The 15,338-nt window shown below is 34.8% G+C and overlaps 1 protein-coding gene across 1 annotated transcript in view; it reads right to left on the reverse strand.

The window, feature by feature from the left end:
* The window catches only part of LRP1B (LDL receptor related protein 1B), a 762,233-nt gene that overhangs the window by 336,040 nt on the left and 410,855 nt on the right, over positions 1–15,338 (reverse strand). The window contains exons 21-24 of the mRNA XM_040227930.1: positions 11,759–11,951; positions 11,003–11,128; positions 6,638–6,766; positions 4,137–4,256 (exon numbers count right to left, since the gene is read on the reverse strand). Of these exons, the coding sequence (XP_040083864.1) occupies positions 4,137–4,256; positions 6,638–6,766; positions 11,003–11,128; positions 11,759–11,951 (568 nt within the window). The remainder of the gene's footprint in view (positions 1–4,136; positions 4,257–6,637; positions 6,767–11,002; positions 11,129–11,758; positions 11,952–15,338) is intronic.

Genomic DNA, 15,338 nt, shown 5'->3' on the forward strand with positions numbered 1-15,338 from the left:
AATAGATTCTTTGACTATATGCCATTAAAAAAATGTTAATTGCTATTAACATCTAAATTAAACAAACAAAACTGAAATAGTACTTCAGATGATTCCACCCTAGCTTTTCTCCAAAGCCTATTAAAATCTTTCTGTATTTATTGATATTTTATTGTACCATTTAAATTTTGTTATTTTTTGCTTTATTTACATTAAACAATAACATATGATTTGTCTGTGTACATGTATATATACACAACAAAGCACTGTGTCCCCAAGTGGCAATGATTATAGAAAAAGGGGGTGACTAGAGAAATAATTCTTTTTTCATTCTTCCTAAGCCTATTTATGTTCCTTTTCCTTCATGACATTTTACATGCTATAAGTGTCCATGTGTTTGATGGACATACATTTGAATTAATGCTTTATAAGAAACTGGCTTATGGAAAAAGTACCCAAGTTAGTATTTCGCCTGTGGCATGAAAGAATACCATGTGAACAATCATAATATGAGAGGAAAATCAAATGTAAATGATGAAAATATAATAAGTAAGCTTTCATCTAAAAAGCAACCCATTTGTTTATCCTACAGAAGCTAGACCATTTGCTTAAATTTGTTAACTTATAGTATGTAACACAGCATCTACTTGAGCATGCGTAGTTTCAAATGTACTACATTATATAGGAAGAAGTTCAAGGTATACAATTTTGTTGTTATTGCTTCACAAAATATCCAATTGTCTTGATCACTACACTATTATTATCACAAAATAAAAGTTTTGACAAAAACTTGAATCTCAAACATGGTGGTTCTGTCTCCAAGTATATGGCTGAGATGGTTATAACACAGAAACTAAGAGTTTAGATTACGCATGTACACCCGTGGTAGATTCATGTCAAAGTATGGCAAAACCAATACAGAATTGTGAAGTAAAATAAAAAATAAATAAATTTAAAAAAATAAATTAAAAAAATAAATAAAAAGGGGGAAATAAAATTTTGAATTATTTATATTGTTATTCAGCTGATACTGATGTCATTAAGCAAAATGAAACCTACCTATACTTTTAGAAGACTTATGGTTTCAACCAGCCACTTAAGAGTTTAATAAACACCTACCATGTACTGGGTATTATATTTCATAAACCCAGATGCACTAATTTGCTTACTGCTTTTTAAAAGAAACCATTTTCCAAGAAAATCCACAGTAACTTATTAAATTTACATGGCTCCTTTTGCCATGGAAGTTTATATTAAAATCTACTTCCTGTATCTATTATTCAGTTCCTTCATATTCTAGATTTATCTTTTAATTTTTATCCCAGCTTACTGTTTTCATGATAGTCTTTCTACCTTGCATAATAACTAATAGAACATATCTATTTTGTTTCTTTCTACTTTCCTGTCCTTCCTTCCAAATGCTTATCTGTTTCTCTCCACTAACTACCAATGTCTTACTACAATTTATCAATTTTAGTCTTTTATAGATAATACAAAACCACAGGTAACTTTCAAATGTACTTGGCTCTTCCTAAACTACAGTATCAACTTAGATGGTAAGCTTCTCAAGTGTTTGGCCAAGATCATATACTCTAAGACAACAGAGTAACTTCTCAATCCTTTATCAGCTACAAAATTGTACACATTCTACCTTCTTCCTTAAATTTTTATAGTCTTCTCATTACAACTGTACTTCATACATCTTTTCTCTACCATCAATCTTTTTAAAAAATAGTCTGAACTCACTGTCTTTACTCTTTCACCATTCATATTTGTCTCAATCCGGTGTGATCTGGTATTTCTTTCCCATTCCACTGAATTAACTCTTTAAGGTAACCAAGGAATTATTATCTATTTGCCAAGTAGAATGAACTTTCCAGTCTATGCCTGCCCTCTTGCCTTCTCTGTAATGCTAATTTATCCTCCTTTCTTTAAAAAAACAATCTCTTATGAAGCTCATTTTATTATTCTTGTGGTATATGTTTCATTTCTTTATTAGTGTCTTCAATTTTAATTTAAATAGGTCATTTTGATGCATTCTCCTAAAACAACTGCTACTTCATACCTCCTTTGAGTTCTCTCTCTTTAAGAAATCCAAGATCAATTCTTCTGATCTAAACCTACTATCTGAGCTCCATACCTCTGCTTATATATATAACCTTTGAACAGTTCCATTTGAATATCTATAGGTACCCCAACCTCAGAATGTGGACCATTCTTATTAACTTGTCCCTGTTTCACACAACAAAGGGGGGCACACAAAAATAAATTTAAAATTTAATGAAAAAAAAATTTTTAAGCAGGCAACACACACACACACACACACACATGCCAAGATGCTTCAGTCATGTCCAACTCTGCATGGACTGTAGCCCGCCAGGTTCCTCTGTTCATGGGATTCTTCAGACAAAAATATTGGAATGGTTTGCTATGCCCACTTCCAGGGGCTCTTCCCAAACCAGAGATTGAACTCGAGTCTCTTATGTCTCCTGCATTGGCAGGTGGGTTCTTTACCACTAGCACCACCTGGGAACATCCCCTCCTGCCCCCACCAACACATGCTTATCCTCTATTCCCATGTTTCTTACCCCAGAAAACATGTTATGCTACCATTTAAAATTCTGTTATATCTGTCTTTCTCCTGTTTATTCCTAGCTTTCACTGCTGTAACAGCCTTCTATTTTGTCCTTCTGGTCTCAGTATTATAGTTTTAATTCTAAAAATCAGTTTTTTTCCTCTTTTTTTTCCCCTTTCTGGAGACTACAAGATAAAGTTCGTGTTCTATAACATTACACCAGAAAACATCATCATATCCCAGTTCCTTCTAACTACTTCATTTTTGTTGACACTCCCTAATATGCAATCTGGCTCTAATCATCAAATTACTTTCAGCTTTCAATATTGGTCCCTCCACTTGGAATTCTCTTGTTTTTAAATCATTTCACCGTTTTTAGACTTTGACATTAGTCTATGAAGTCTTTCAGGTTACCTCCAAGTTAAAAAAAATTCTTAATAGTGCAATCATAGCACCTCATATTCATCTTTACCTATTTAAATGACTATCTTTCACTTAGAGTTTGATCTAAATTGAGTGCACACACAGAACTTATAAATTTTATGTCTCTATTCTTAAAGAATTTCACCCAATAAAGTATTTTCAATAAATGGAAAGATTTTTAATGGGAAATTGGTTTGGAAAGATCTGTTGAGTCCAGATTTTAGGAGACCATAAATGTCAGACTAAAAACTTGTCACTTGTTCTGCAAATATTGGGATTCTTTACCTGAGGAATACTTAAAAAAAAAGAAAAAAGAAAAAACCTAAATCTTTACATAGCATTTACTATATGCCAAGTTCTGTTCTAATACTGATATACTTATTTAACTATTGTCTCTTTTCTTATAATTTGGAAAACTGAGGCACCAGTTGGTTAAGTACCTTATCCAAAGTTTCTCAGTTAGTGTTAGGGCTGGGGTTCTATTCCAGGTAGTGTGGCTGCTCATGTGTTCCATGGTAAAATTTTAAATTTAACATAGTAAAATGTTAAATTGTGTTAGCATGACTAAAGATTTTGATTTATTGGAAACAGTAGCAGTATTTCCAATTGATTTCCAAAAGGAGATCAATTAAAAGGCTGTTAAGCTTATTCTGTTGAGCCAGGCTCAAGTTATTCTGAAAGGGAATATATTTCAAAGAACTGGAAGATTTGTTGATGATTGGGCATGTGGCTAATAAAGCATGGTGGAAGGAGGAACAAAGAAGAATACCAAGGTTTCCTTTCCAATAAGTAGGAAAATGAAGAAATCACATGTAGGAGATAGGATTAAGGAATGAAGGGAACATTTTGGAGCAGTAAATTTAGTGTTATACTTTCCGATAGAAATGTCCCAAATAGGGAGGTTGAACTGAAAATTTGAGAAAGAATCTTGAAGTGAGCAAAGAAAGAAATAGAAACCAGAAACAGAAAAATAGTCATCAATTTTCAACTGACTCTAATAACTCTCTTCAACAGCATTGACCAAAGCATGGTCCATAGATGTTAGTCAGGGTTATATATCAAAAAGGTGAAACTCCAGAACTCTCAGGAATACACTGTAGAAGAGTTTGGTGAACACTTAGCATGATAATATTCCTAGGTTGATATGACATGTGTTTACCTTTACAGTCTAATTCATCAGAGTTGTCTCCACAATCATTTTCACCATCACATAACTTGCTGTGAGGAACACAACGACGATTGTAGCAGGGCTTGAAACCTCTTCGACAACTTCTGTTTTCTTACATGGAAAAGTGAAAACACATACTTGGAGAGCTTATAGAAATATTTTTACAAAAAGAAGATCACAGGTAAGATCTCATTCACAATAACCAGATTGTGGACCTAAAGACCAGGTGCTGTGTGGCATTCCAGTTCTGGATTAGAATATCTATGAAAAAGCTCTTTGACTATTTTAACTTCAATGATTCACACTTGGAGATCTCATCAAATTATACCCACTTTATTGCTTCTGGCATTTCTGTCAGGTAGGACAGAAATAAACTTATATATTCATTTCTGAAGAAATGAGTCTCTACCTCAAAAGTAATAAAGACACTTCAACACCTATCCCCTATCTCCTTTGCACCCCACAAGTATTTTAAATCAAGAAAAGGAAGTGTCAAACAAAACATTTATTCCTGAATCAGTGAATTCAAGAGTCACCTATTTATCCATAAATTTCTCTTAAAAATCCTCTTAAAGAATTTACTAGAATTTTCGAAGCAGAAGAATAATTGCCTTCTGAAACCTGTTTACCTTAATCAGAATCTCCTGACATTTTCTGATTTGGGGCAGAAGGTACCACTCACAATAATAATAGCTGCCATTTACTGAAAGCTTCTTTTGCAAGGCTCTATATTGAGCATATGTAAATATACACATGTTTATTTAATGTTCCCAACCACCATTCCAGCTAGGTTTGCTTGGTAGTGTGCTGTGTTGTGCTTAGTTGCTCAGTCATGTCTGACTCTTTGCGACCCCATAGACTGTAGCCCTCCACGCCCCTCTGTCCGCGGAGATTCTCCAGGTAAGAATACTGGAGTGGGTTGCCAAGCCTTCTGCCAGGGGATCTTCCTGACCCAGGGATCAAACCCAGGTCTCCCGCATTGCAGGCGGAATCTGTACCAGCTGAGTCAACAGGGAAGATTTGTAGTGAGAAACTAAAATATAGGAGAAGTAATGGCCTTTCCTCATTCTAGTCACAAACTAGTCGATTTGGGAACAAACATTTAAACTCAAATGTGATTCTAAAATCTGGAATCTATGCCTGAAATTGTCAAACTATAGTCCACAGGCCAAATGCAGCATGTGAACCTGTTTTTATCTGGCTCTGGAACTAATAATGATTTTTACATTTGTAAAAGATTGTTTAAAACACTAGAATATGTGACAAAAGCATGTATGACCCACAAAACCACAAAATAGCAGCATACCCTTTACAGAAAAAGCTTGCTAACCCGTTTTCAGACAAATATTATCTGCCTTCTAAGAAGATAAAAATAATGTGAAATATATTCTCAAGCCAATTCATAACAATGTGGATATAAGCTGATAATTATCACATTTTTATATGCTTTAATATTTTCATGATGTACAGGACATAGCTATTGATTTTGGTAAACACATCATTTGAGGTAAATTCCCTAAGATTTAGTTACATGTTAATTACAGACAAATTACATTTGACTGTCATTTTAGCCAAGGATGTTTACTGTGCAATGTAATAGAGTGAAAAAACTTCTTGTGAATTTCCCAAAATACGCATTACTCTTGTTTTAACTTTCTTTAACAAGAAATAAAACAAAAGAGAAATACAGAAGCCAAATACAGCAATTCCAGATATAGATACCTAAATTTTGAAGAGCATATAATGCCAATACTATACAGCATAAGAATAAATCAGACTACTTTAGAAATATTCTAGATCAATTCTACATCAACTATTAATGATTGCATAGATGCATGCTTTCAGGAAAAATATTGTTGAAACGAAGGCAAGTAACAGTGGCTTACTATAGAGTCCAAAAAACTGTTTATATTTCTATGGGAGAGGGAAAGTTTGACTGTTATTTAGTATCACCTACAGAGGCACAACTGGTGGAATTCCATACTTAATGGACACCAGGGCTAAAGCAATCAGCCTTTGTACCTAAGGATAATAGCCCTGGGATAATCCGAGAGTCAAAATTATTTAGAATGAATAAGACCCTGATACCAATACAAAAATATACTATTGACTGATAGTGGACTTTTGCTGCAGGTTAAACCTGCAATATCCAGCCAATAACTAATACTTCTGACCTCTTTAAATGTAAGCCTAAAACCTTTTGCTAATGATGAATAACTAGGGAGCTCAAAAACAGGCTCCTGTGTATTTAAATTTATACTTCAAGCATGGAAAATATGAGGAAATTCTTCAATTAATATCATGTGTATTGGGTAGGAAATAAGGTGCCCAATTTGAATAAGAACAAGCCAAATCAATTGTTAATCTACATGTTAATGAGAGGCAGTAAGAAAATCATACATACAAACCAAATGGAGACAATCATACCAAAAACTATAAAAATAATTGCAAACTTATCTCTGAAATGAGAAAATCACACACTGAAAACTTACCACAGTAGAGCAGTTTTTCATCTGATTTATCCTTACAATGAGGAATGCCATCACAGGTGAGCTGATAATCAATGCATTCTCCATTTCCACACTCAAATTCTGAATAAATATTGCAGGAAGAATTTTTAGCTGAAAGGAAAAAAGGTCAATATTTCATGTAATAACAAACATTTTTGATGTCATAACAGTTGTTTCCTTTAATCTTAATCATAAAAATAAATAAATTTGCTTATATAAAAATTAATAAAGGGCAATTGTTTATGGAATTCCTTTACAAAAAAAAAATTAAGAGGGACGCTTTTATTGTGTTGTTTTCAAGCTCCCTTTGCAAATGTTCATAAGTTGCCTAACTTGATCTTTGTGTTTAAAGTAAGTTTGTGGATTTTGTTAATTATTTGGTGACTGTACATGTGTGGAAAGAAGGAGGGGCTTAAATCTGGGTGACTATATTTATGCATCTTGCTTAGCAGTTTATCCTAAAAATAAATGTTTAAAAAGAGCCAGTTAAATAAGCTCTGTACATACTGACAGTGCTTTTGTATTTTCTTATTGTAATCTCATGTATTCTTCAATACACTGAAATTTTTTAGCATATAGAGTTCTCATCTTGGATGCCTTGAATTGATTCATTTCACTGAAGTCTCACCTCCAAATGTCCTTCCTCCCCAACTACCTGCTGAAAAAAATCTCTGTAACAATTTCTATCACTCAGAAGTACGAGAGTTGCTGAAATTATTCTCTATAGAATAGCAGAGCCTCTTGTGCTATTTACATTGTGAGAGGTGCCAGGGAGAAGACCCTCTCTTCCTGCCACATGTGATCAGTACCTATTCCTTGAAATGCATGGGAGTCTGTATGGGGTGCTGGTAGAGGACAAAGATAAAGCGAAAAGCACATGCAGCAGATGCTTATGGGCTCTAGTTAACCACTGCCGTATTGTCCCACCTCTAAGTGCCAGGATTCTTATAAGAAATTTAAAGTCCGAGTTTTTTGTGATTTGAGCAACTTGTCAGTAGAAAACAGCCATGAGTACAAAGAAGCTTTTCTATAGCTAGATTTCATCCCTGGAATGCCAGTATGTGACCTCTGTTTTAGAATGATCTCTCTTGGGGAAAATAGACATTTTTCAAAAATTTATTTATTTTTAATTGGAGGATAATTGCTTTATGATATTCTGTTGGTTTCTGCATACATCAACATGAATCAGCCTTAGGCATACATATGTCCTGTCCCTCTTGATCCTGCCTCCCACCTCCCAAACTATCCCACTGCTTTATTTTTATTCTTAAACAATTGATTTACTAGCAAGCTTTTGGAGTACAATGTTTCTGCTGCATTTTGTGCTGTCTGCTTGCATATACTCAGTCTACTGGGCTTCCCAGGTGGTGCTAGTGGTAAAGAACCCGCCTGCCAATGCAGAAGATGTAAGAGACACGGGTTAGATCCCTGGATCAGGAAGATCCCCTGAAGGAGAGCACAGCCACCCACTCCACTATTTTTGCCTGGAGAATCCCATAGACAGAGGGCCTGTGGGCTACCACAGTCCTTAGGGTCGCAGAGTCTGACATAACTGAAGCGAATTAGCGCAGCACAGCACTCAATCTATTGCTTGTAGAAAAACCGTACAAGGAAAGTAAATCATGTTAATTATGTTGGAGGTAATTAGAATTCATTTATCTCTACTAATGCAGGAAAATATAGTTTAATTTTATAATTTGCTATCAGTTTTTAGGATTTATTTCAGGAATATTCAATTAAACAGATACTAATACTCTTTGAAGTTCCCAGTGTTTTGTTTCTTTATTATTCCTAGAATGTAATCATTTTTACAGAATATTTATATTTTCTCTATCTATCTACCTATTAATGACTTATAATTTAACTTTTAAAATGATAGCAGCCCTTTCCAAAGTTAATTTTGTTTTTCTTGGTGCACTCTAAATTTCACTAGTCAGTAGCTAAGGTAGAAAGCCATTTTAGAGGAAATAACAAGAAATTAAGAGTCTGAAAATACCACTCACTTTAAAGAATTATTATCTTTAGGAAGAGTGCTGACTTACTGCCCACAATCACCTTAGATCATGAACTGAATAAAATTCATCCAGTTTACTGAGAGTCCATTAGCATTCCTAACTTGTTTGTCTATTTTAAACACAAACTGTTTAATTTCTCATTTCCAGTGAAAAATAATTGCTATGGTAGAAAATGCCATATTTTGGTTTTATAATCACCATACCTTTGAGGAAAAGATGATAATATGTATGCTAAATATGGTTTATTATGCAAAAAACAAACATTGTATGAGCACAATTCTTGTTTAGGTATGTTCATTTGAAGAAATAGTACTGGGTATTTTCTGCCTCTCTCTAGAAACAAAAACTGTGGTTCAGCTGTCCTCCATTCTCTTACAAGGTAATTGCTTCATCTAATTATATTTGCTATTGTTGTTTCTGTTACGGGTGTTAATAAGGTTAGCAATGTCGTGTAAAATGGAATTGCCTAATCTTTTTTCTCAAGAGTTATGACAACAAATGGTTTTCTCTCCTTTGCCCTCAAGTAGGTGTTAGTAAATAACCTTTTATCCTTGTAATGTTGCCACTAACATTCATAAACTGCTCTGGGTGAACTAATTCAGATGTGGACCCCAATATTCCAGAAACATCATCATTTCCCAAAGATAGATTTGATAAGAAGAAGCCAAGAGTTACTTTTCAATCTCTATGCTGGACCACAGAATTTCAATATGAATGCACAATGGATACAAGATACTTCTGTAAAGATTTGTCAGCTCTGAAGAATCTAGTATCACTCTGCAGTTCCACGTGAATACAACTATGCTTGTTTTAACACTACAGTTTTCTGTCTGATTCATTCCCTCTCATCAATAGTGAGACGCAGGTGGCTTAGTAGGGACAGATGTATTTAATCTATTTTGCTGCAAGGACAGGAATCTACTGTCTACAAATAAGCCTTGCTGTTTTGACTAGAGGCATTGGTTTACTATTGGCCTGCAGTGACCTGCGAAAGAAACATGAGTGATTCTAATGCATGGCTAACACTCCAGGCTTACAGATGGCGTCGGATCCAGACAATTACAGCTGAAACCACAAAGGCAAACTGAAATAGAGGGTTTAAGCAATTACTTGAGAAATTCAGGGAAGTGTTAGGTAATGAAGAAATGTTGGAATTTGTGGCCCAAATTATTGAAATTAACTATCTACTGGACAATTACATCACTCCCTTGTTTGCCTCAGCACATTCTTAAAGTCTTTTACTTATTTTGCTAAGAAATGCCCTTTTGGATTATGTGCCAAGATACAAAGTTAGAAAATATGTATATGTTTTTGCATTAGGTGTAGTAGTTTTCCTGGTTAAAAAATTATGTCTAACTGTATTAGAAAAAAGTTTCCAAATATACAGGGGTCCAAGAATCACACTTTTTTGTATTACAATAAAGAACAGGCAAAAGAGAAGATCCTTCTGGTATACAAAGACTGAAAGAAGACAAAAGATGCAATTGAAAAATACTTTCAGCTTATGATTATTATTTTTATAATGTAGACATATTCAACTCTATTGATTTTCTAAGGTGAAAGATATGAGATGAGTATACAGATTAGGAGAAAAAAAACTGAACACATCGTAAGAGTTTACCAATTTTAGTTTTCCAAAATGCTTCTCTCCTGTATTTCTTACTCACAACTAGTTTTGATGTTAAAGAGAAATTAACCCTTTTTATGTTGCTGGATAATTTTCATGACGATATTAGAACACTTGAACCGTTATTTACAGTAGAAACAGTTTGGGAAGCTTAGCTGTTAATAAGCATATACTGTAATGGTACTAATTAAAGATTGCAATGCCTTTGGGAGGTATAAACATCACACAAGGCTGCAATGTTACATTTTTAATTAACAGTTCAGAAATGACTACAAATAAATTGTGTGAGCCATTCTTTCTCATTTACATACTCTGACCGACTGTGAGTGAGTTCACTACTAAGGTATTGCCTGTACACTGGTTTATTTTGGCTTTAATTAATTTTGCTATTGACTGAATTCTTAAAGTCATAACTCCTAAGTTTTCAGATATCATTGTTTACAGGTATTTCTTCCGTTTACCCAACATCTTCCAGCCACAATCAGAGGATACAACATTCATCACTCTTTGGGTTATTATTACCTATCACATGGTGCTATAGGTAGAATGGTAAACAGTTCTTTTTAGAATAGAGAGATAAGCCAACAGGGTCTCTAATATTGGAGGAAAGTACAACTTCAAACATATGCTAAAACAATTCCAGTGTCCATGTGTGCCATTTTGAGCAGTTATGTGTCACATCACACCTTAATTCTCTTTACTTACTCACACATCTGTTGTCTTCCAGCAATATTCGATCCCCTCTGCAGGAACAATTCACTCTTCCATTAGGAGTTAAAAGGCACAAGTCATGGCAACCTCCATTCAATAATGCACATGGAGAAAGTTCACCTGCAATGAAGAGGTTTTATTGGTGACATTTTATACTGAATTCCTGTACTGTGTTACTATAGATTAACAGTGAACTTTTAAACAACCTCAATCTCTCAAAATATCTCATGAACAAGGAAGATTCAGGACTTTTGAAAATCTAAAGATTCCAAATGATAAGTACAATTAAAAATATGTAACAAATCTCTACATTTTTTAACATATTTGTCATTCAATACACTGGTACCTCTAGAAACTACACAAACACTGCAAACTGCAATTTTGTAGGTATTCCAGTGATTAGAAAAAAAATGTTTAGGCCAGATGCAAAGCTTGTTTGTAAAACAAGTATTATTTTCTTGAAAACAACCTGATTTGAATCATCAAAAATAAGAGGAGTGAGAAAGTGTGCAATAGATCTACAGAAACTAATAATTAAAAGTGAATCATTCCTCTGGTGATAAATTAAGAACTACAAAATTTCCATAAAACGTTCAGATAATTTCAATATATTCAATGGTCAAAGCCTGAATAGTAGCCCCAGAAACAGTAAGAAAACAAAATCCAACTAAGTATTACTTAAATATATATATATATGTTTTTGAGAGATTATATAATTAAGAAATAAATTTGCTTTCTATGGTAACTTACAGCTATTGGTATCATTAGCAACAGCTATGATACCCATTGGTTGATGTGGAATATCAGAACGTAGAATTTTTGTATCTCCTCCTGTGTACTTGTTAGAACGCAAGATAGCTCTTCTTCCCCAATCTGACCAGAAGATATAATTGTCATATACAGCCAGACTGAGAAAAGTTCCTGGCCCAGATTTGACAATCACCTGAAATAAAGTAAAATATCATATTTATAAAAATGAAACTATCTGCATATGTTTTTGCTCAAAAAACAGATTATTAGTTTACTTTAATCAATTGAAATAATCAGATAAAAATACATTTCACTGACTGTATTAAGGTTTATTTTAAATATCATAACCATCCTTACCTTTTGTAATGTGCTTACTTAATATTTTGAAGTATATTTCTATTTAATAGTCATTCACTTTAAGCAATTGTATACTTTTAGTATTATAAACCAAAATCAAGACAAAAATATGAGATTAAGTGTTATTACTATCAAACATTTTTATTAAGAAATCATTAGATATGTAGTAAATACTTATTAAGCTTTCAGAACTGTATATAGAATACACAATACAATTTGATCCAGGTTATTCCTTTAGACAACATAAATGATTTAACAGGTTATCCATGCATTAGAAATAAAAATTTAAAAGTAAAGACCAAAAAGTTTTGGTCAGATGAAGATGAAGTAAAAGGGACTAGATTTCCCTTCCCAATAAAACAACTAAAAAACTAAGCAAAATATATAAAACAAGGCTTTTCAACAAATTGGAAATCAGGTAAGGAATGACAGTGATTCCTGTGTAACAGGAACTAAACCAAGTGAGTCCCATAACCTCCAGAGTTTATAACCTGAGATAGTGACGAATAGTGAGGCAGTGCAGAGGGACTCAGTAGAGTTCAGGGAACTCTCTGAGTGGACAGAGCTAAGAGTTATGGGAGTTACTAGAGAGTGATATGGTTAGATCTCACAAGGCAGAGTGTTAGAGAAGAGAATGCAACAGAAGGAGAACTCTGGGTATCTGCACAGGGTCCTCCTGGAGTATTTGGCCATGTACTAAGCACATTTACCTTGATTCATGGACCTAACATTCCAGGTTCCTATGCAATGCTGTTCTTTATGGCATTGGACTTTACTTCCATCACCAGTCACATTAACAACTGGGTGCTGTTTTTGCTTTGGCTCTGTCTCTTCATTCTTTTTAGAGTTATTTCTCCACTCTTCTCCAGTAGCATACTGGGCACCTACGGACCTGGGAAGTTCATCTTTCAGTGTCATATCATTTTGCCTTTTCATACTGTTCATGGGGTTCTCAAGGCAAGAATACTGAATGGGTGAATTTAACTCAGATGACCATTATATCTACTACTGTGGGCAAGAATCCTTTAGAAGAAATGGAGTAGGCCTTATAGTCAACAAAAAACTGAAATGCACTTCTTGGGTGCAATCCCCAAAATGACAGAATGATCTCTGTTCATTTCCAAGGCAAATCATTTAATATCACAGTAATCCAAGTCCATACACCAACTAGTAATGCTGAAGTTCAACAGTTCTACAAAGAGCTACAAGACATTCCAGAACTAATACTCAAAATAGACATCCTTTTCATTATAGGGGACTGGAACACAAAAGCAGGAAATCATGAGATGCCTGCAGTAACGGGCAGATTTGGCCTTGGAGTACAAAACAAAGCAGTTCAAAGGCTAATAGAGTTTTGCCAAGAGAATGCACTGGTCATAGCAAACATGCTTTTCTAATAACACAAGAGAAGATTCTACACGTGGACATCATCAGATGGTCAATACCAAAATCAGATTGATTATGTTCATTGCAGCCAAAGATGCAGATTTGTTCTATACAGTCAGCAAAACAAGACCTGGAGCTGACTGTGGCTCGTATCATGAACTCATTATTGCCAAATCAGACTGAAATTGAAGAAAGTAGGGAAAGCCACAAGACCATTCAGGTATGACCTAAATCAAATCCTTTATGATTATACAGTGGACGTGAGAAAGAGATTCAAGGGATCAGATCTGATCGAGAGTGTCTGAAGAAATATGGACAGAGGTTCATGACATCCTACATCCATGTCATGTACAGGAGGCAGTGATCAATAAAAACTCCAAGGAAAATAAATGCAAAAAAGCAGAATGGTTGTCTGAGGAGGTCTTACAAATAGTGGAAAAAGGAAGAGATGCTAAAGGCAAAGGAGAAAAGGAAAGATATACACATTTAAATGCAGAGTTCCAAAGAATAGCAAGGAGACATAAGAAAGCCTTCCTCAGTGATCAATGCAAAGAAATAGAGGAAAACAACAGAATGGGAAAGACTAGAGATCTCTTCAAGAGAATGAGAGATACCAAGAGAACATTTCATGCAAAGATGGCACAAAAATTGACAGAAACAATATGGACCTAAAAGAAGCAGAAGATAAAAGATCTTCATGACCCAGATTATCCTGATGGTATGATCACTCATCTATTGCCAGACATCCTGGAATGTGAAGTCAAGTGGGCCTTAGGAAGCATCACTAGGAACACAGCTAGTGGAGGTGGTAGAATTCCAGCTGAGCTTTTTCAAATCCTAAATGACGAGGCTGTTAAAATGCTACACTCAATTTGCCAGCAAATTCAGAAAATTCAGCAGTAGCCACAGGACTTGAAAAAGTCAGTTTTCATTCCAACCCCAAAGAAAGGTAATGCCAAAGAATGCTCAAACTACCACACAATTGCACTCATCTCACATGCTAGCAAAAGTAATGCTCAAAATTCTCCAACCCACACTTCAGTGGTAAGTGAACCGTGAACTCCCAGATGTTCAAGCTGGATTTAGAAAAGGCAGATGAAGCAGAGATCAAATTGCCAACATCCATTGGATCATAATAAAAGCAAGAGAGTTCCAGAAAAGCATCTGCTTCTGCTTTTTTGACCATGTCAAAGACTTTGACTGTGTGGATCACAAGAAAGTGTGGAAACTTCTTAAAGAGATGGAAATACCAGACCACACGACTTGCCTCCTGAGAAAGTAGGCAAGTCATCTGTATGCAGGTCAAGAAGCAACAGTTAGAACTGGACATGGAACAACAGACTAGTTCCAAATTGGAAAATGAGTACATCAAGACTGTATATTGTCACCCTGCTTATTTAACTTATATGCAGAGTACGTCATGCAAAATGCCAGGCTGGATGAAGCACAAGCTGGAATCAACATTGCCGGGAGAAATATCAATAATCTCAGATATGCAGATGACACCACCCTTATGGCAGAAAGAAAAGAGGAACTAAAAAGCCTCTTGATGAAAGTGAAAGAGGAGAGTGAAAAAGTTGGCTTAAAGCTCAACATTCAGAAAACTAAGATCATGGCATCTGGTCCCATCACTTCAGGGCAAATAGATGGGGAAACAGTGTCAGACTTTATTTTGGGGGGCTCCAAAATCATTGCAGATAATGATTGCAGCCATTCAATTAAAAGACACTTATTCCTTGGAAGGAAAGTTATGACCAACCTAGATAGCATATTGAAAAGCAGAGACATTACTTTGCCAACAAAAGTCCATCTAGTCAAGGCTATGGTTTTCCCAGTG

Source organism: Oryx dammah, unplaced genomic scaffold, assembly GCF_014754425.2.
Source record: "Oryx dammah isolate SB20612 unplaced genomic scaffold, SCBI_Odam_1.1 HiC_scaffold_27, whole genome shotgun sequence".
In the NCBI taxonomy this organism is placed as follows: Eukaryota; Metazoa; Chordata; class Mammalia; order Artiodactyla; family Bovidae; genus Oryx; species Oryx dammah.